Source organism: Felis catus, chromosome B1 (assembly GCF_018350175.1).
Source record: "Felis catus isolate Fca126 chromosome B1, F.catus_Fca126_mat1.0, whole genome shotgun sequence".
NCBI classification, from domain to species: domain Eukaryota; kingdom Metazoa; phylum Chordata; class Mammalia; order Carnivora; family Felidae; genus Felis; species Felis catus.
In genome coordinates this window covers 122945881-122967991 of record NC_058371.1, presented here as the reverse complement: position 1 = coordinate 122967991, position 22111 = coordinate 122945881, and the positions used below count along the sequence as shown (strand labels likewise).

General features: G+C 43.1%; 1 protein-coding gene across 6 annotated transcripts in view; it reads right to left on the bottom strand.

Annotated features, from left to right (window-relative positions):
• Positions 1 to 874: 874 nt before the first annotated feature.
• The window catches only part of TSPAN5 (tetraspanin 5), a 175083-nt gene continuing 153846 nt past the window's right edge, over positions 875 to 22111 (bottom strand). For 2 of the 6 annotated variants that reach the window (XM_011281794.3, XM_045056061.1), the window contains exons 3-8: positions 14778 to 14924; positions 10635 to 10805; positions 7557 to 7682; positions 5617 to 5664; positions 5402 to 5518; positions 875 to 3053 (exon numbers count right to left, since the gene is read on the bottom strand). In XM_011281794.3, the coding sequence (XP_011280096.1) occupies positions 2988 to 3053; positions 5402 to 5518; positions 5617 to 5664; positions 7557 to 7682; positions 10635 to 10805; positions 14778 to 14924 (675 nt within the window). In that variant the 3' untranslated portion in view covers positions 875 to 2987. Of the gene's footprint in view, positions 3054 to 5401; positions 5519 to 5616; positions 5665 to 7556; positions 7683 to 10634; positions 10806 to 14777; positions 14925 to 21701; positions 21761 to 22111 lie in introns of those variants that run through there. The other 4 variants (XM_023252918.2, XM_019829180.3, XR_006596921.1 and 1 more) reach the window with 4 other exon arrangements.

The window sequence follows — 22111 nt, the reverse complement described above, 5'->3', positions numbered from 1 at the left end:
TGTGAGCAAGGAGGGCCAATCACCTCACAGAGGTACATAATCCCTACCAGCACAGCTAAGAAAACTCAGTAGGGGCTGTTTATCTCCAATTGCCACTGACAACTTTCTCTAAAGTCAAAATAACATTTTGGTCTCAAATATCCAGGGAAACGAGGTAAAACGTTTCTCAAACAAGTCTTGGGACCTACTTGGGTCTCTATGAAACTTCACATTTTGTTTGATCTTTGAAAAAAGTCTAATAGTTTTAAAGACAAGTCTTTCTACAGTGGTAATTCACAATGAAAGGACATTTACAATAGCATTTTTCAAATGGGTTTTTAAGATTCTTATTCTCAGGGACTACTAGCAATTATTTTCTTAGAAAAAAGTTGTGACTATTACCAAGATAATGAGTCCTGAATTTCACTGTGCATTAAATTCTTAATGGGAGCTTCTTAAAAACATAGGCTCTGGCTCATGCCCTCCCAAACTGCCAGGGGCAAGGCCTGATGATCTGCATCCTACGTGGTCCCCAGGTGACTGTGACCAGCAGACAATGACCTCAAGGACAGACAGTTCCTACATACCCACCTCTCTATCTGCACCCAGTAGCACAAAGGGACTTTTCCCTCCCCAACCCCGAAATGTTCCTTTCCCCCTCAGAGAGCTGATCAGAGCACTACTTCTCAAACTGTGCATCCAAGACGCACAGCATCACCAGGGAACTTGTCAGAAACGCACCTCCTAAATCAGAAATTGTGGGGATGGGGCAAACCCAGTAATCTGTTTCAGCAAGCCCTCTGGTTGATTCTGATGCCCGTTAAAGTCTGAGAGCCACTGGATTTGAGAATTCTGCAATTCCAAGACAAGTAATGAAGAAAGACAGAACTCCACGTAAGGTAGAACCAGTTTATTAATGACAGCCTTAATTACAACCACTCTCAAGTGTAAAAAATAAAGGGTGACTAATTAAAATTTAGAACGCACTTGGACTTGCCGTTTGGCCTTTCACTGGATGTGCCAAAGGGAGGGGATCCTGCCTGATTCTGAATCAACTGGTCAGAGGGAGTTCACCGGAGAATGAGGTAATAAAGACAAGAGTGCCAATTGCGGGGCTCGGGTCTTCTCCGTGTTGGAATGACATTACAGAATGACAACTGCGTGGGGGCAGAGATGACATCAAATCATCTTACAGCCAGAAGATGGAATGAACATCTCTAACTACACAGAGACACAAAAACACACATGCAGCCACACACACACCCACACTCTGGAGACAGTTTTCAAAGAATTTCTGTCTTTTCTCTGAGCAGATTGACACGTTCATCAGCCACAGCGATGCAACACGGGGCTAAAACGGAAAAGCTTGCTAAATTTCCACAAAGCATGCTAGCTGCCCAGTTTTGTGCTGGCAAGTGTGGCATCACCGTAAAATGTACCTGTGGTTTTCCCGCCGTTCCACAGGCTGATGTCTGCTCCCCAGGAGAGTGGCATCCTGGTGGATACCAGCTGGATTAAAATCTGGGGGCAGGACTCATCCCTCCCCACCTTCGTGGGGGTAAGGATGAGCGGCAGCACCTGGAAGTGGTGTCCGACCTTGGGTCACAGAACACTTGCCCCATCAATGCCCCTCCCTCCTAAGTATTTGTGCTTTGTTACCATCCTGATGGCTAGTCTGCACTAGGAGGGAGCTCTGGCCATGCTTTTTTGTTGTTGTTGTTGTTAAATAAAAGCAAAGTAAAACCAGAAGGGGGAAAAAACATTATAAATTTCTTGATTGTGAGTCAACACTGTTTCAGCATTAGGTTCAATTCCATTCAAAGAGAAAACTGGGGGCTGCGGATGAGGCCCCAGAGACTGATGGGGTAAAGGGACTATCGAGTCTGTGGAAGCATTTACCAGTCGCTTCGCAGCCAGGGAGGACACGCCACACCTCTGAAGGCCGGGAACCTACAAAGTGAATGCCGACCAAATAACATTTATAAATGTTCATGGGAGACAGGGCAGGAAAAGGAGCTGGTGGATTCAGGTTCACAGATCATGCAGGGAGATTATACCAAAAAATTAACATTGAGCTAAGAAAACACTTTAAGAGAAACTGCATCCCAGCTCTCACTTTTGGGAGACAAAAACAAAAACGCAAAAAAAGCCAAACAAAACCCAGAATATTCCAGAGTTTCCAAAGAATCCAACAACTAATAGGGTGGGCGGGGGTGAGGGATGTTAACCAATAACCTCTTCATTAACTTCAATTTCTCCTTGAATGTCATTGATAAATAAAGCTCAGGCCTACTTAGAACAACGATCTGTCCTGCTAAAATTCAGCATCACAAAGTGTCCTGCTGCCCTTACTCCATGCACGTGGGATACACAACGTCCCTTCTAAGGGACACTCCAGGAGAGACCACACATGCCCACCCGCATTACTTGCTGAATGCGGTCACAAACTCTGAACCCCGAAGACAAGCTGTTTTCTTCTTGGGATCACAGTTGTTAACAGTTCCTTGAAATGTACAGCGAAGGGGTGCCCCAAAACACCACAGCCCCCCCAGGTAAGGGGCTGAGTTTTAGGAAAGATGTACTTCTTTAGGCCATGGAACAGAAAGCAGTCCCTTCAAGGTGTGACAAAGAACAAAACTGCTTCTTCCAGCCCTCCAGTTATCGAAGTGGAGAACGAGACTGTGTGTTCCACAAATTCAGGTACATCTGGGTCCCTCACCCTCCCTTTTTTTCTTTTTTTGGTAAGTATCCATCCATAAATTCATGGCTACAGTAGAGATTCATGGCTCAACGACTTTCATACTGGTTATCTGTTTAATTCTGTCAGTGAGCAGCATTTCCCAGTTGCACCACCCCCCTCCCCCAAACCAAGTTCTTGGCAGCTCCATCAGGTGGGATTGCAAGATGCCTCTGTGATCAGGGTCCGTGCAGCATGGATTGGGTTGGGCACGCTGGAGGGGCAGGAAGGCTGGGTCTGTCCAGTGTTTTGCAGCAGCATTGCCGGGGCCCTACCAGCTAGCCCTGACAGCTTCAATATCACTAACCAAATTCTGGGCCAGGCAGATCCCAAAAATCTGGGAAAGGAAGGAAAAGAGAGTCAAACAGTGAAACTCAAAACGTCATTAGGCTTTTCCTAGGTCAATGAATCTCTTTTCTTTCACTTTTAAAATTGATACATAATTCATACACTATAAAGCATGTCCTAATTTTAAAGTATACACATCAGTGGTTTTTAGTATATTCACAAGGGTGTACGACTATCACCACTAATTCTAGAACATTCCATTACCTTGAAAAGAAACTCTGTACCTATTCACAGGCATTTCTATTCTCCCATCCCTCACAACCACTCAAGTTCAATCCTTTTGATGACTTTACTAATATTCCATTCTATGGATAAACCACATGTTGTTTATCCATCATCAGCTGATGGACATTTACACTGGTTCCACTTTTTTGTTATTATGAATAGTGCTGCTATGGATGTCCCTGTACAACTTTCTAGTGAACAGATTTCCAGTTCTTTTGGGAGTGGAGTGGCTGGGTCACAATGGCAACTCCGTTTAACTTTCCAAGCAAGTGCCGAATTGTTTTCTACAGTGACTCTATTGTTTTCATTCCCTTTAACAATGTATTATGGTTCCCATTTCTCCACATCCCTGCCAAGACTCATTATTGTCTTCCTTTTTAATTACATCCATCCTAGCATGTGTGAAGTGCTAGGTCATTGTGGTTTTGATTTAAATTTCTCAAATATCTAATGATGAGCATCTTTTCATGTGCTTATTGGCTATTTGTACTTTCTTTGGAGAAATATGTATTCAAATTCTTTGCCCATCTTTGGATTGGGCTGGTCTTTTTATTGTTGAGTTGTTTATATATTCTAGACTTTGGACCCCTATCCGACACAATGATTTGCAAGTATTTTCTCTCATTTTGTGGGCTGTCTTTTCTCTTTCTTATCATTTTTAGCACTCAAGTTTTAAAATTTTGATGAAGTCCAACTTATGTACTCTCTGTGGTTGCTTGTGCTTCTGGTGTCATATATAAGAAAACACTGCCTAATCCAAGGTCACAAAGATTTACACCTACACTGTCTTTAGCTTTAGCTAAGAGTTTTATAGCTTTAGCTCTTAAGTTTAGGTCTTTGAGCTATTTTGAGTTAATTTTCATATATGGTGTGAGGCAGGAGCCCAAATTCATTCTTTTTACCTATAGGTATCCAGTTGGTCCAGCACCATTTGTTGAGAAGACTTTTCTTTTCCCATTGACTGATCTCTGTTCCCTTGTCAAAAACCAACTGACCATAGGGGCACCTGGGTGGCTCAGTTGGTTAAACATCTGACTTCAGCTCAGGTAATGATCTCATGGTTGGTGAGTTTGAGCCCTGTGTCAGGCTCTGTGCTGACAGTTCGGAGCCAGGAGCCTTTTCAGATTCTGTATCTCCCTCTCTCTCTGCCACTCCTCTCCCCTCACGCTCTCTCTCTCAAAAATAAACATTAAAAAAAAAATTTTTTTTTTATATCAACTGACCATTGATGTAGGGCTTATTTCTGACTTTCAATTCTCTTCCACTGATCTGTGGATCCAACCTTATGTACCATCTTGATTACTGTAGCTCTGTAGTAAGTGTAATTGGAAAGTGTGAATTCTCCAACTCTGTTCTTTTTCAAGTTTGTTTTGCTATTCTCGGTCCCTTGCATTTTCACATGAATTTTAGGGTCAGCTTGTCCATTTGGGGGCGGGGTGGGGGTAGGAAGGCAGTTGTAATTTTGAAAGGGATTGCACTGAACCTGTAGATCAATTTGAGAACTGCCACCTTCACAAAATTAAGTCTTCCAATCTATGAATACGGAACGGCTTTCCATTTATTTAGGACTTCTTTAATCTCTTTCAACCACTGTGCCCCATTTGTGACCCTCTAAGAAAAGTATGACATCTCTACAAGATAAAAACCTCAGCTCTTGGGGCTGCTTAGGAGGAAAAGTGGGTGTCTTCTTTCCCTCACTAGCATTTTGACAAGACGGTCCAGAGAGAGAACAGAACACTGGATGTGTGTGAAATTCTAAAAAGTCTTAATGTTGCCACTGGGATCTACTTCTGACCATTCCTACCTGCCCCAACTGTCACAATACAATATTATTTTGCCCATGGAAACACTGGAATCCCAGCAGACAACTGCTAACCCAATCAATTTCTCCATCTTGGAAAGGAAAAAAGATTTCCTGAAGTATTTCAGGATAGTAGCATCTAAAATGGGCTTTAAATAAAATATAAACCCAATAGTTTAGGTCTGTTTCCCAGCCTTCCAATGTGTCTTAAAAATCGTGATGTTAAGGTGATTAAGCAGAGCTCCTGTCCTGGGAAGGGCTCTCCCAGAGCATCATTTCTCTGTGACATCCATAAAGGAGCCTGGTCTTACCTGTAGCAATGCAATGCCTATGAAAATACCAGCCACGATGGTTAAATTGTCCTGCAACCACTTCTCAAACTGGGGCACACAGCCTTTCGTGTAGATAACAATCTGCTGGTCAACTTCCTTCGCAAGGGAAGAGGAGAGCACAGTGTCACCATGCAAGTTCAAAAGCTCCTCAGAAACACCCTTTGTGCTAAGTGACAAGATGAGATTCCACTTACTGGTTTTTGCCTGGCATCATAGCCACACTGAGTGTTGATGACATCTTCCTGGGGAGGAAGAAAATAGAAAAGTGAAATTCACTCAATAGACAGGAAGCCCACCTAAGAATTAGCAGAAGATCCCTGTTAAGTGTTGTTAATAAACTGTGTGCTTAGGCATGGAGATGTCCTAGGTACCATGTTAAACACTTTTATGTATTATCCCAAGTAATTGTTATAAAAATTCTCAGAAGTAAGTATTAAAATATGCCTTTTTTTTTTCCAAAAGAAGAAAACTGAGGCTCGGGAAATATAAGAAAAGTAAGCACGTTATTGACAACCTCAGGAAGCATATGGGGTTCAGAAAACTAAGACATAGATAAAACCATGGTAAAGGGCACAACGACTATGTTTACTTATGCTCTTTTGGGGGGACTTCTACTTTTTAATCTATATACTTCTGTATCATTTAAAGGATTTTTCAATGAGAATGCATTACTTTCATAATTAAAAACAAAACAATGTGCTGACAACACGTCACATGGACAGACACCCTGACATCTCACAGGTCTGACAAGAAATGTGGGTTCTGCGGTTTTAGGTTTATTTTTTTCCCCTCTGCAGGGTATGGGGTGGATTTTATTAGCTTGGCATTTATGGAATGAAAACTCTCTATCCAGAGTATCTGTAGTCAAAAGGGGAGCATAATGCCTTTAGAGACGCTTCATACTTCTGATGGAATGTTAACACAGGGCAGGAACTGGAGACAGAATAATTTGCACCTGCTGGCCAGTACCTGCGTGGGCACCCAGGGCTCTGTACTGGGTGCTCTCCTGCCTGTGAGCCCTCCTCAGAGGAGAGCACAAAACTAGCCAGTAGGAAAGGTGGGCTTCCTGGCAGGGTCTCAGAGCAGGGAAGCACAGTCCTTTCTGATTCTCAGTCTCTTTCAGACCAAGAGTAATAGCCCGGAGACCCCTCTGAAGCCCTCAGAGAACTACTTTTCCACCCCAAGACCATGGCCTCTTTTAAAGAGCCCCACACCTTACACCCTCCATGGGGAAATTGCTGACGAGTTCAGTGGTCCTCACTGGGCTCCACTTGATTTCGAGAAGGGTGGCCTGGAGGAGGCTGCCTGGATTGATGTCCCAGAAGGCCGAAGAGTGGGGGATGGACATGTGCAGAAGCAAATTCTCCCGCTTGTTCTAACATTCACTCCTGGCTTTTAACTTACGACAAGGCACTTGCATCTCAAGACATCCCATATCCCAGTCACATGATTTGACCCAAAATACAACCAAAGTCATGGTAGAAGGGGTTATGCACAGGTGTAATATTTTATCTTTTTCTCAAATACCAACTACAGTTATTATCATCATTGCAACTGAAAGTCCAGGCAGCCACGGTCTTCCTACCTAGTAGATGAGCCTATCCTACCTCAAACTCCTCTCCTATCCCTAATATCTCCCCCAGAACCAAGTCGGGACGCAAAGGATCACTAACCCCAAACCAATGCAGGGAGCTCTCACCTAAGAGCGTTCTTCTCACAGAGAAGGAATTACAGACACCATAGGCAGGCTTCCTGGGTCTGAAGCTCAGCTCCTCACTTGCTAGCAATGTGAGCTTGGGAAAGTTAATTAAACTCTACCGGCCTACATTTCACCCAAAGAGGGAAGATAATGGTGGTATCCGCCAGGAGGAACATTCTGAATTTTATTGAGCCAACTCACAAAAAGACTGAGACTAGGAACCAGCACGTACTACTAAATTAAGGTCAGCAATTATTACCCCTACTGGGAAGATCTGAGCACTGTGCCCCCTACAGGAGCTACAATTGGGAATGAGCACGTAAGAAGAGGCTTTGAGAAAAAAAGTCACTGTGCTCATCCCCCCAAGCCCCCCACCCCTGCCCATTCTCGGTGTGACGTGTGGAGCTGGCCAACAGTCTGCTGGCCTTCACTTACTGCGGGGTCTTTAGTACAGCAGGAGAATGGCACACCGCATCGCTCTCGACTTGCATTGGAATCTGTGCAATTGAAGTAAATATTTAGGTTCCAATCATCAGCTCCAAAAGCCCCACAGCACTGCCACTAGAGCAAACAGGAGAGAATTAGAACATCTTGACTTGGAGGCGACCAGGCGCCTATACTCACGACCAAACGACCGACACCCAGCTTCCGCCAGCTCTAACCTTCTTTTCTGTCTCAGAATTTAGTTGTAGACCAAACTAAACCTAAGCAGCTCCTATAAAAGCTTCCAAAGTGATTAAGACCCCAGATTTGTAAGATGTGTTAGCATCTGATTTAAATGATTTAGGAGACCCATGGTGTTAGGTGGAGGAAGGGGAGGAGTTGCTCAGCAGGCTCAATCAGAACAAGGTCTGCCTGGCTTGGGTACGTGGAGGAACATTCTAGAAGGATAAATAAGACACTGAACGCTGACTGTGCCTGAAGGAGGCAAGTGGGGTTATGGGTGGGAGGGCTAGAGGCTTACTGTCTAAAAATTGTGGTCTCTACCGCATTAAGGGTTTTTAAAAAATCCTTTTTATTGAGGTATAATTGACATACAATATAAACTGAACATATTTAGAGTGTACAACTTTTTTTAATGTTTATTTATTTCTGGAGAGAGAGGGAAAGAGAGAGAGAGGCAGAGAGACTGGGACACACAGAATCCAAGCTGTCAGCACAGAGCCCGACACGGGGCCCGAACTCACAAACTGCGAGATTGTGACCTGAGCCGAAGTCGGACACTTAACTGGCTGAGCCACCCAGGCACCCCTTAAAGTGTACAATTTTATAACATTTGACATACGTATACATTGTGAAACCATCACCACAATCAAGATAGTGAACATGCTCATTACCCCCAAAAGTTTTAGAGGCTTACTTTTCATTATATATCTGTTCTACTCTGAAGTTTTTAAAGAGCATGTATTTACATTTTCAACTTAAAAAATTTAATCATCCAGCAGCCGCTAGGTGGCTCAGTCAGTTGAGAATCCGACTTTGGCTCAGGTCATGATCTCATGGTTCATGAGTTCGAGCCCCACCGGGCTGACAGCACAAAGCCCACCTCGGATCCTCCGTCTCCCTCTCTATCTGCACCTCCCCCACTGGCGCTCTCTGTCTCAAAAACAAATATTTAAAAATATGTAAATGCACGTACAAAAATTCAATCATCTAATTAAAATGTATATAAAATGAGCAGTTAAAGTCAGTGAGTCTCAAATGGGGACTGGTCCAAGTACTGCTTGCTCCAGAAGCCAACTTCGTCACTCCCCTCAAATGGACTAGCTCTACCTCTCAAGAGTTAAATACACATCAAGCCTTGACCATTTTAAGGCTTTCAGGACCAATAGCTACTTCAACACATTAAACTCTATAACAGAAAAATAAAATCACATGAAATAACAGGATTTCCATATAAAGCAGACAGCATTTCAAGAGAACGTGTGCACGCATGTTCTTCCAACCCGTCTGGTCCTTCGAGGGCTTGGGTTGTGCGTCTCAAGGTTTGCCCACAAAGCTTCATCAGATCTGTCACGCAAACTAGTCAGCGATGACATTTGGCAAGGTGTGAGCTTGCATCCATTATGACCTAACAAAACACTGAAGTCTGCTGAGGAGATGAAACAGGGCTTAATTTCACACCTGAGGTGCAGCTTACTCGAGGACGGTCATTGATGCTACTGAACAAAACCAACACAACTCAGCTGACTTCTGAGTACCTAAGGAAGGAGGGTGGTCTCCCAGATAGCAAGTGCTGATGCAGCTGTCTCCTCCCTTTATCAGAAGGGACCCCAGCTCATTCTGGAAAGCTGTCCAACCAAGAGACCACCGTTGATCCACTGGGCTTCTGTTGGCCCTCCAGTCCTGCATTTATGGCACAGACAGCACTGTCCAGTTCTGCTCACCTTATCCAGTTTCTCAGTGCATGCAAATAAAGACCTTAACACCTTAGGACAGTTACACCTTAAGCCTAATATAAAACCATGCACATCTCATTAGAGTGCCCTAATATTTGCAGGAATTAAACAGTAGCTATTATTATTTCCGTTTTACTCTTGGGGAAATAGGTCAAGGTTCTGTTAGCCCACGGTCACTTTGCTAATCAGATTTTGGCACTAGATCTGTAGTTCTTCTGAACCTTGTTTATACCATTTTGCATTTTGAGTCAAACGGGGTGCCTGCTACTTCATTTGCATTACAGAGGACATCACCTGGTAATGTTCAGAAACCTGGGGTGGGGGGTGGCCCTGTGAGAGATTCTTTACTTGTTAGAAGCCACCAGGGCTTAGAAGTTTCTCAACTTTCAGTTGCATGGAACTGCATGTGCTAGGATATTTGGATGGGCATGTTAGGAACTTCGTGGACAAATTTTCTATTGCTAAATGTATTATTGTGAGCTGTGAAGTGTGGAAGACGATCAAAAGGGAACAAGGGGCGCCTGCGTGGCTCAGTGGGTTGAGCATCCAACTCTTGATTTTGGCTCAGGTTATGATCTCATGGTTTCGTGAGTTCAAGCTCCACACTGGGCTCTGTGATGACAGTGTGAAGCCTGCTTGGGATTCTCGATCTCGATCTCTCTCTCTCTCTCTCTCTCTCTCAATCTTTCTACCCCTCCCCACTCACACTATCTCAGTCTCTCTCAAAATAAGCAAAAAAAAAATTTTTTTAAAGGGGACAAGGAGCAAGAAAGAATTCATGTTAAACACCAAATAAAACGCTACACCTCTAGCAAAAGAATATTCTTCAGATGTCAATAGGAAACAGCAACTATAGTTATAATCTTGTTGCTCAAGAAGTTTTCTTGGTCCCTTGGACTTCGTAGAAATTGAGATAAGTGAAAATAGGGCATTTCCATTCAGGGTGCAAATCATGTAAGTCATAAAGCAGGTCAAAAAATAATAAATACACAAGCAAACAAACAAAACCATGTGGAAGAACCAGAGGTAGGTTCCAGCTGGCACATGCAGAAGCCAGGAGGAATGTGCTCATTCCTCGAGAAGGCTTTCAACTTAAAAATAAATTTAAACTTACATATTCCTGGGTGAAGTCTATGAGGTTCTGTAAATCAATGTCATCTCTGTACGCTCTGATGTTGTTGTTTATAAAGAAATACAGCTGGTCTTTGATCCAGTCTTTGAAAACAAATGCCAGAACCCCAGCAGTGAGCTCCAGGAAGAAAATAATTCCCAGGAACACAGAAAACTAAGACAAAAGACACACAGAGAACAGTTAAAAGGGCTATTTTGATCATATATAGTTAGAGGGTTCCTTCTAAAAAGGTTTGTAATTACATTGGGTGGTTGTTACACATGTCCAAAGCAGATAATCTTCAGTTTAAGATTCATTAATAGAATATTATATTCCAAGAAAGGATTTTTGAAAATCATTCATAATCACATTTTAGGGACTCTTGTGGTCCATTTGGTAATTAAACAACAAAGCCTATAAGCAAACATGGATAAAAGGAATTTCTCATTAGACCCACATTAAGACCTAATGAGTTTCTTCTGATTGATGTACTGCCAGATTCTTGAACCATGACCTGCCCCTACCTCTAGTAAGCTTTCGTAATGCTGAAAGAGAAATTATCTCAGTATTGTAAGATCGACTGCCATTTGTTACTATGGCCTTGATGCTGTATGCAACACGTTCCTTTTCTGGATTCAGATACTGCTTTAATTCTCCTTTGCACCTGCTTTATGGTGTAAGATAGCAGATGTGTTCATCTTGGATGAAGAGGTCAAAGAGGAAGTTTGTGAGTGTGGGCGGGGGGGGGGGGCGGTGGTGACTAGGATGTGAAAATCATTTACCATCATGAAAACTGGGTTGAAAGCTTTCTTAGGAACACTGGCTGTGCTCACCCTTCTTTGTAAATACCAGTCTCAGAAGATTTTAAATAACATCAACCTGCAGCCAAAGGAAGACTTCTGGCTAATGCAGACAACAAGAATTTAAACAGAAAGGCTGGAGGCCACAGGTAATGTGATTGCCCATAAATCTGGAGAAATTGCCTTTCCATCTAGAAGACTCAGATGGCAGTCATACCAACGTATCATTCACACCCACGGTTCTTTCCACTTCCTATCGCCCCCACCCTCTTACTCTTTTCTAATTCATTGTGCTGAAACAGATTATGAGAAATGAGGTTGTGAAGGACGAGGTGAACTTCTGGTAACAAGGACAGAAAGAGGGCCACAGCTGCTCAGCAGAGCTCCTGAAAGCTACAGGACGGAGAGTGGTTGAGAGGCAGAGGGGGCTAAAGCTCTCTGCCTCAGCAGGCAGACATCAAGCAGCCAACCGAGAGAAAAAGGTGCTGGAGGAGTGGCACGAAGCAGACTACACAGTTACTTATTAAAACAAAGCAAAGACAAAAATATGTTAATTCCTCCAGCAAACATCGAAGGACCCATAATAGATCGGGCCCTGGATTTGGAGGGCTTTGCAGAAGCAAGGATGAGTAAGGCATAATCCTGCCTCCAAAGACCTCACAGTCTTAGGTGAGGTGAGGGTGGGAGAGGGCAGAGGGGTGGGGCCTTCTCACATCACATGTCTGCATATCTGACAGTGTTTTTCCAGGGTACCAAGGGCCATCTTGGGAGGGTGGGCATGAGGGGAGGGGTGGAAGAAAGAAAGAAGTTCCTGGTAAAGTCTAGGACCCCAAAGTTTAGGCCTTAATTCTAGACCCTCCAGGGCTCAGGTTCAGCTTCCATAGATCTCCTGGTTATCTGTCCTTGATGCAAACAGTAGAAATAGGATCTCAACTGTTAATTATCATCAGTGGTACCAGTAATTTCAAAGTAAGCTTTCCTCAATCTAGAAAAAAAGACAGGAAAAAACTATCACCTTTACTCAATGCCTACCCCATAGTATAAAACAACTCCCGTCCCTTTATTAGGTACAGAAATACACTAGTTATCACACTATACAAATGAGAAAATCATTTGTATACAAATGTACACAAAATACCAAGTACAATACAATAGTACACAAAATACCAAGACGCAAGTCATGAAGAGATTTTAACTAGCTTTTTGTTCTCATCACCATAAAGGTTAGTTAGGCAAGTTCATTTTCCAGTTACCCTGGGAAATTTTCCTTTGATGTTATATGATACATATATGTCAAAAATTAAGTCCAAATTAAATTCTTATAGAGTATTTGGCAGAAACCTGTATGCCCTGACCCTGTAGCCCAATTTCCCCCACTTTCAAAGGTGCAGAGACTGACTCACAGGCTTCAAACTAGGGCCTTAGCTGACCAGGAAGCTCCATTTCTATTTCACATTATCTTAGCTCTCAGATTTTCCCTCAGCAAATCTCCCAGCCTTACAGAATCCAATCTTTGAGGCTGTTTTCAAGCCATGTTGACATTTGCTTCTACTTATTTCACAGCTCCTGCTCAAAGAATATTCTGGGCCAGGTTTTATTGTTTGTACTAAATAGAGACCATTTTAAATATTATCCGACATGTTTAAAAGCCAAGAAACAATTCAATTTTCTTCCCTTCCAAAATGGGACTTTAGAAATTAAGGTGCTGATTTAGAGAAACGTATCTATTTCTGCCTGTTCGGTTAACTCTGGTATCTTCAAGTACAAATACAATAGACTACATTAAAGGGATTCCTCTTACAAACTAAACTGTATTCAAGTAGATCATATTAAAGGGGATCCCATATTGAGGCCACAGAGGCTCAAACTGATAAAATAGTGGCAAATGCTCAGTATTATCTGTGGCCTTATGAGACTACAGAAAAACTGAGTGAGGTGAGCCCACGCATTTAGAAGGCTCTCATGCCAGGAAGACTGGCAGGTTAGGATCATGGACAGAGCTCTCCTGGGGGCTCCACAGGTCTTTGATTAGGTAAGGAATGAAGTAACTGTGTGTGCATGTGTTTAAAAGGGGGAACTGGGAGATCAGGCAAATGGAGTGTTAGGAAACCAGTTGTTCCCAACACAGACCTATGTATACAGAACAGAGAACCAACTGGTCATTTAAGTGTAGAGAAGACCAAATATCCCTTAGTTTTCCCTGTTAGCAGAGTGCTATAAACTTTCAGGTTAAACATAAGAACGTTCAGGTCCGATTCTCCAAAACCTTATCCGCTCCAGAGCTGCCCAAATTTGAAATGGGCTACCCTGGGTGGGGTACAGTGAGTCTGCTCTCTTCAGGGATATTCAAGAAAAATGCCAGAGGATGATGTGGCCCGGAAAGAGAATCACATATTGCATGGCTGCTGGGACTAGTTCAAGTGTAGGCTCTCGTTTTAAGTGAAAATGTCCCTGAATGATGAGAAGTACGATTCTAGCAACGGGTTATTACACGAATACTGTTGTCTAGAAATCCCACCATCTTCCCTCACCACAGGAAGGTGGATTGTTTTCACCCTTCCGCTGTTATTCAGAGGGCATCCACACAGGTGCCCACCCGCATGCCAAGCTCCAGACTGACAGGCACCTTTGGCTGACCTTTGACTACACCTAACAAACCTGTTTCAGATACATACACGTAAGCATATGCCATTTTTTTCTCCTTTGGAAGGAATCTCCAAAGGAAGGCTTTCATTTCTCACGCTCTACTTTATTACTTATCTGCCCCTGGTAAAACTCCTCCTCTAAAAATTTTCATGCTAACAGTGCACACACCCTGCAAGGGACCTGAAAATTATGCTGATCATACAAAAGGAGAAGTCTGTACTGGCAGAGAAGGAGGAGGACGTCCCTCTTACTGTTTTTCCATATTCTCCGAAACCTACTGCTTAACAGATTTAATCAGGACAGGCCACAGCCAATGTGCTTATGTCTGGTTTTTCTCAACTATGTGAAGAGTTCACTACTGACTAGGTGCTTAAACGAGGAGGTAAAAATCACTTAAGAGAAGAAAACTATATGTATACCTACCTTAATCTAAAGGCATTTTAGGGACTGGAAATGCAAATCCTGATATACACGTACAAAACCTCCACGGAGGGCACGGGCTGGGGGTGGTACTTATATTATTAAGAAAAACGGGGGAGCACGTAGCTGGTGATCTAGAGAGCTCTCCCAAAAGGAAAGCATTAGCCGGGCCATATTTTTGCTTTGCCTTTGGTAGAGCCACTTTGCCTACAGATGGGGTATCCTCCTGTGGAGAGACGGGAGCTTAGCCCTCAGCCTGAGAGCCGAGTGGGATACTCACGAACTTGAGAAGGAAGGTGTTTTCCCGTAGCGCTCCAATGCACCCTGCGAATCCCAAAATGAACATCACTCCTCCCACCACAAGGAAGAGCCAAACCGGGTCAAAGCCACCGAGATCAGTGATGGAAGAGATGTTGGACAGAACTCCCTGGGGACGGAAAAGCACACACAACAAGGCACCAGGATGCCCAGTCAGTGTTTCAACATGGAAAGATTAATACAATGGTTTATTCCCCCTTTCAATGAAAAACTTCAGAGGTCATCTGATTATTATGCATGATTAACACTCCAGAAACACTGCAAAAAACAAACAAAAGACTACTTTTTTCTAAGGTCTAGATAAGTTTGTAATTTTGGTAAAATTACATAAAGCAAAGAAATGACCCCAGGAAACTGTCATCAGACCTTGTATGGAGAAGATGTGGATGTTACCTTTTTTTCTATGTCCAAATATAAGCAGTCATAAGTAAAAACATGTGGGTAAGAGAAACACACTTCCCAACCCCCAGGAAGAGGAGTCATTTTTGAAGCCCCAAGGCAGACAAGGGCCTGCTTCAAGCCTGTGGCATTTCTCAGGAACCAGGGTGTGGAGCTAGATGCTGAAGGCTACCACAGCAGGCCAGCCCCAGCAACAAGCCCCTGCAAGTCTTCCAGGGAAAGACCATGCCTCAGGATCCACCCTCGAGCTTCACAGTAGACCCTACCTGGCTCCGATCCCCCAAAGCCCACTTATGATCTGTGCTGATGGCTATCTCACACTGACTCATTAGGGGTATTTAACTTAATACCTTTTTTTTTTTTTTTTTTAAGAACTGAGATTTAGGGGCCTCTGGGTGGCTCAGTCAGTTGAGAGTTCCCATCACAGACCTATGTATACAGAACAGCCTTGATACTGGCTCATGTCATGATCCCAGGGTCATGGTATCAAGCCCCCACATCGGGCTCTGAGCTGAGCATGGAGCCTGCTTGGGATTCTCCCCCTCTTTCCCTCTGCCCCTCTCCCTGCCCCCCACATGCATTCTCTCCCTCAAGAAATTTAAAAAATAAATAATTGAGATTTAAAGGATTCATACGTCAAAAGTTACTCCCAGACTTTCCACCCTTTTGTCTTCCTTCCAAAGGAATCCAGAGTGATTTCATTTCTTTATGGACACGCAACTTTTTTACAGAAATCATTTCTCCCTCAGCTGTGATACTATATCACATACCACCCAGACCCTATGTTAGAAATTATGAGATTTTTTCCCCCTAAAATGCAAGGTACATATTTACTATTCATTCCTATAGAGGCAGACACCTGTTTTTTTGAAACTGTGGATGTATAGGAGTCTTAAATACCCAATATCATCAATATTTTATTTTATTAAATTTGTTTTGAACTCTCAAAATATCCAAGAATATCATAGTATAGCTTGCTGTGAAGTCTTATAATAATTTGTTTTCATAGCACTGCCAACAACCTGAGAGAACATAAAGTATGTATCTGATTCTATACTTGAGGAAAATGAAACCCAGAGAGGCTTGGTAGCTTGCTGAAAGTCACGCAGCTACTGATATTTTGGAACCAAAATAGAATGCCTACTTCAGTGTTTGCCTACCAAGTGGAAGCCACGTATTTGCTTCCCAGCACTTCCCAGTCAGCATGAATTAACACCAAAGTTTAGGACTTTGAAGTTTCCATCCATTTTAAGGTTGTAGGATCATTTGGACAAAAACAATTTGTTTGTTTTTATTGTTGTTGTTGTTTTTAGACGGGGCATTAACTTAAGAACAATAGGATATTAATAATAGGACAGACATGAGAAATACAGGACTCTTAAAATGTACAATTTAAACTTTACAGGAAAGGCCAAAGGTTTAAATAAGTCACAGATAAAGGGTTGAGAGATTATGAAAGCAGTTAGGAATGTAGGGTGTATTCACTAACTTCTGAGGTGACCTCACAAACACAACCACACCCTTCATGAGACTGCTTAGACCAATGGTTTGATCCAGTCTTGTGTTTCTCATATTTCCAAGCTTTGAACTGTGACTACTCTGGGGAGGCAGGGGAGAAGAGGAAAACACAGAAATAGTTATCAACTCTCTACCTGCACAAATGATGCTAAGAAAAAAATTGCCAGAAAAGACACACAAAATCCAAGCACCAGTGGTGAGGGGCCAGTGTTAGAAGGAAATCAACCTCTCCCCCTACAATGTCTCTGAACACAGGTGTCCATACTTAAAGTCTTAATGTTTTAGACCTGCTAATAAGCCAGGGGGAAAGAGGACTTTGGAGGGTATATAGATAACATTCTCTTAAAATTTAAAGAGTTAATTATGAGATAAGTAGATTCAATTTACTTGGTACCGAAAAGAGGCAGCAGAGGTGGAAGTGACAGGAAGAGATGTCAGTACGATTGTAAAAGAGGGCTTTCTAATACCCCCCAGCAATGGATCAGAGAAGGCTCCCCATTCATGGGGAAGCCAAACTATGAACCTTGCTGTTCAGTTGTGTTAGGATGGATTCCCAAATTGGATGGGAAACGGGGCACAAGGACCTTTAGGTTCCTCCCAACTTTAATACCATTCTATGATTTCACCTATTTTTAATGGGCTTTTTGTGACTCACACTCAAGTTTGAGCAAAGATCCAATTGTTCCCAAATACTCTTCTGTGATCTGTGGCTCTACACAAAGAGGTTATGGACAACAGGGGCATTTATCTGGGCAGCTCTGGCCAAGCCACCAGCCAGCCAACACACATACCTGCGTCTCAAACACAAAGCTACACCCCAAAAAGAAAAAAAAAATGATGTCAACTGTCAGTAGATTCCTGGATCATTTGTCTTCTCTGGGTTTCATTTGGAGGAGGAGTATTTGGCTTCCCAGACAAACTTATTTTCATACTCTTACTCTGTCCAGCCTACGGGGGCAATTTTAATTGAGAGGCCTTCAACTGTTTCCATGGAAACAACAATCATTTGGGGGCCTAGCAGGCCTGCAGATTCTACTCATTTAATCCTAAATTCCGGCAAAAGCCAGGGCTGGAGACAGATACTGAGTGCTTGTGGGAGACAGTATTCTGCAAAGCATGAAAAAGACTACCAAGAACTTTATTTTTAACGGATTCAGAATACACCCAGGTCGTTATCTGTTGAAAACTAACTCCAATCTTAAAACACAAAGTGTGGAAGTCAATGCCCAGTGCCCAGCTTCCTTTTCCTCAGGATTAGGGCTACTTACCTAGACAGAGATGAAAAAAAAAAAAAGACTGTACTTCACCTGTGCTGTTTCCAAATATTCACTGAAAAGCAGTCTTACTGCTTCTGACTACACAGATTAAAGAAGAGCTGAACGTAATCCTGGCAACAAGATTCTGGATTACAAAAACGATGGGGAGTTGATAGTTCAGCCTTCTGTTGTCTTAAAGATGGGGTCTCTCGTTGGACTTTTTAATTTTGTTAAGTTCAATCTGACAAATGAGTAAGAAGTGTTAGCACATGCCTGCTGAAGAATAATTATAATCAAAGCTTCTTGTTGACAAGAAGCCGGTGGGGGGGGGGGGAGGGAATACAAGGTCTAAGATTACAGTTAAGTCTGCCAAGTGATTTAAAATAGATATTCTGATTGGCGGTAAATCCTGAGGAATGTGCAAGAACCACACCAGCAGATACCTAGTCTTCTGGGAACCTGTGGGCACCACCCTCTTCTTTGGGGAACAACACTTTCCCCTTCTTGTAAGGATTCCTTCTCCCCCAAATGCATTCCACGTGCCCCTCAGAGCTGCCAATTCTCACATGACCCCACTGCCCCAGGACAGTTGAGAAGACTGAATTGCCTTCCTCTGACACTAGGATTTACAACGAGCGTCTCCCTCCTGTGGCTGAAGTTGTAAAATACCAAATTCTGGAGCCACATATACGGTGTTTTCCACCACGTGGAGAAAGTCAATCTGCAGTGAGAAATAGAAAGCCAGGCTTAGGCAGAAACAAAGAATAAGGGTAGGGAGGGAAAATCCTGCCAGTATTATAATCCCTGGCCTGCCAATGAGTTCTACCAGTCACTCCCAAATCCTTAGAATACCCCACCCTTGACTGCACAAGCTGGTTCTATTTGAGTCTGTGTTTGCATTTGAGGACCTGCACAACCTGACAACAGCTGAATAAATTGTGCTTTTAATGCCACATGTGTGCATATATACAGGTGCATCACACACACACACACACACACACACACACACACACACACACACACACACACACACCCCTCCAAAACCAGAAGTTCACACTTTAGCAGGGGAAAAAAGGTTTTGGGGGGTGGGATGGGGAGCGGAAAAGAATAGAGGTAAGCGTTGGACTTAATATGGTTCCTTTACTCAGCTGGCTGATATTTACAGTCAACACAGCAATTAAGCCAGCGTAAACAGTCTTCCTTCATGTTGACTCCCTATCAACTCAGCATCATTAATGAAATGAGCTCTGCATGGAATTTTTAGGTGCTTTGTCTCGGTCAATACTTACATAATTTAAATTCCAATTCTCCATGTAAATCTGAACGCTCAACCCTTGAGCTTAAATATCAACTTTTTAGATTTCAAACTTATTTGCGCACCTGGGTGGCTCAGTCGACTGAGTGCCATCGGCTCAGGTCATGATCTTACAGCTCGTGAATTCAAGCCCCACATCAGGCTCGCTGCTGTCAGTACCGAGCCCACTTCAGATCTTCTGTCCCCCTCTCTCTCTGCCCCTTCCCCACTTGTGCTCTGTCTCAAAAATAAAGATAAAAAAAAAGAACTTAAACTTATTGAAAAAAATAAATACAAAATGTCATTTGGCTCCTCTCTTCCATCCCCAGCACTGCTGCTTATGTGAGAAGTACATACACACAGCCTGGTATTTGCATCCCACTTACTAGTAAGTTCTTTTACTTCTACAAGAATCCTGCAGGCAGAGCCCTGGGAGCAAAAGCTGTTAAGGGCACCGGGCTTCATGCATCAAGTCAGAAAATATCCTCCAACGAAGCTGAATCATGAAATGAAGAAAAATGGAGGAGAAGTAGAGCAATTAGCCACATGTACTTATTCCTTTACCCATTTGTTTTGGTTGACATGAAAATGGAATTCTGAACAGTAGCAGTAGAGAAACAGAAAGAGTCCGAATAAGAAAGCCTGAGACCAAGACTACAGATCACAAGAATATATTCAAGTACTACAGACTCAAGAATATAGGGAGATATCCTACACATATATTCTTAATTAATCATTAAGATTATATTAATAAACACTGGATTTTAAGAGTTCTTCATATTCATACTATGTATTTCTGTATCTATAGTCTGATGCCCTCAGCTCCTCCAGACCTATAGCCGGTGCAGCAGCAGAGGCAGAAACAAATTGACCATAACGTAAAGTGCTGCTCTAAAGACAAGATGAATACCAGGCAATTAAAAAAGCTGAAAGAAACAAATATATTCAGCAAATTAGCGATTCCACAAATTGGCTTTTGGACAACTAGCTTAGCTCCTGGCATATCAATTCAGAGCCTTCAAGAGATGATCCTCCAGTGAAAATAGAAGATTTCCATTATCTACTAGGGACTGGATAGTATCTCTCAGAACTTAGCAAGAAGACCAATATGTGCCTAAAAAGAAATAAGACAAGTTCATGGAACATGTCTAAGGCAATATCGTACAGAAATTTGGAGAGCCAACAAAAACAAAAACATGTATCAATATGCATCCTCTATCTAAGGTAAAGGGGAGGCTGCTCTAGAGTGTGGCAGGTTGGCAGGGAGCGTTTGTCCTGCAGTGTACTCACGCCCACCTGTCCACCTACAATTTCCCCTGGAATCCAGAAACACAGCAAGAGGGTAGCCTGGACAGGGCCAGATGAGGGGCAAAGGGACAGGACACGATAATACAGATATATCTTGTCCTGAATCCTAGTTCCACAACCTACTATCTGTGTGATCTTGGACAAGTTACCAAACCCAAGTCTCAATTTCCACATCAGTGAAATGGTATCTCACATCCTCAGGATGAAGGAAATAATTCAAATAAATCCAAACACTATGCTAAGAGCTTGGCACAAAATAAGAAGCCAGTGAATGTTTACCACTTTCCTCATTATCATCACTATTATATGACACCACAAGGAACCGATCTGATGCTTTAGAAGCACATAGGAGAGGCATCTAACCCAATTGCACTGGAGTGGAATCTGTTTTGCTCCGGTACTTACTTTACCTGACCCCCCTCCCCTGCCCTTTTTTAAATGTTTATTTTATTTTTGAGAGAGAGCATGCAAGCAGGGGAGGGTCAGGGAGATAGGGAGAGAGAATTCCAAGCAGGCTCCACACTGACAGCAGCAAGCCTAACCTGGGACTCAAACTCACGAACTGTAAGATCATGACCTGAGCCAAAGTCAGACACTCAACTAAGAAGCCCAGGTGACCCCGTGCCTGACCCTTTCTAAGGAAAGCCATACCATATCTGATGATCATGCCTAATGGAGGTGGCAGTAACTGACTTGCCAATCAGATCTTCTTTGTTGGGCAATGGGAAATCACCTAAAGGCACTCAGAGTAAAGGCGGAAGAGAGAAGCCATGAGTAAGCAAAAGCCAGGAGTAGGCAGAAGCCATGAGTGGGTGGAAGCTAAGAGTACACAGAAGTGGTGCAGCGGAGAAAAGAGCAGCGAGAAGTGTGAGTCAACAGTGGTGAGCACACGGAGCAGTCAGCAGCCATGCTGCCATGATGGCGGCACCCTGAACCAGGGAAAGCAGGCTTCTGCTGTCAAGGAGCCAGATGGGCGCCCTGGTGGTCCAAACTTCACCACTCCTGAGTGATCTTCCAGCTACTTAACAATGTCCTACTCCCTGTGGGATCGCATCATCCGGTGGTTTGATGAACACGTATATCTCAGGAAGAATGTGAAAAATCAGCCCACCTTCCCTCTGCTCTCCTTCCTCCTCATCAGCACCTCATTCATTCAGCTACCTCTGGAATTTAAGCAGCTTCTCACCAGGGTTCTGCAATAAAGGAATATGCTCTGAGGATAACGATTTCTTCTTGGAAAAGGTTTCTATGCACGTGCAGAAATGAAAAGGCAAACAAAGCTCCAGAAGGGTTTCAAACCAATAAACCTCAGGAGCGTCTGTGGTTTTTTTCCACCACCAGCTCAGAGAGTCCTCTGTGTACCACCTGGCAAGCTTCAGTTTCTTCTCTCACAACCCACACAGAAAAGAAATGCAAAAATAGCATTAATAAGCCCCTAAGGTCTGGGACTCTTCTGCTTTGGCATATACAAGCACATTCCTTCCGACTGCTGGATGAGAAACAAAGAGACAGTCACATGGA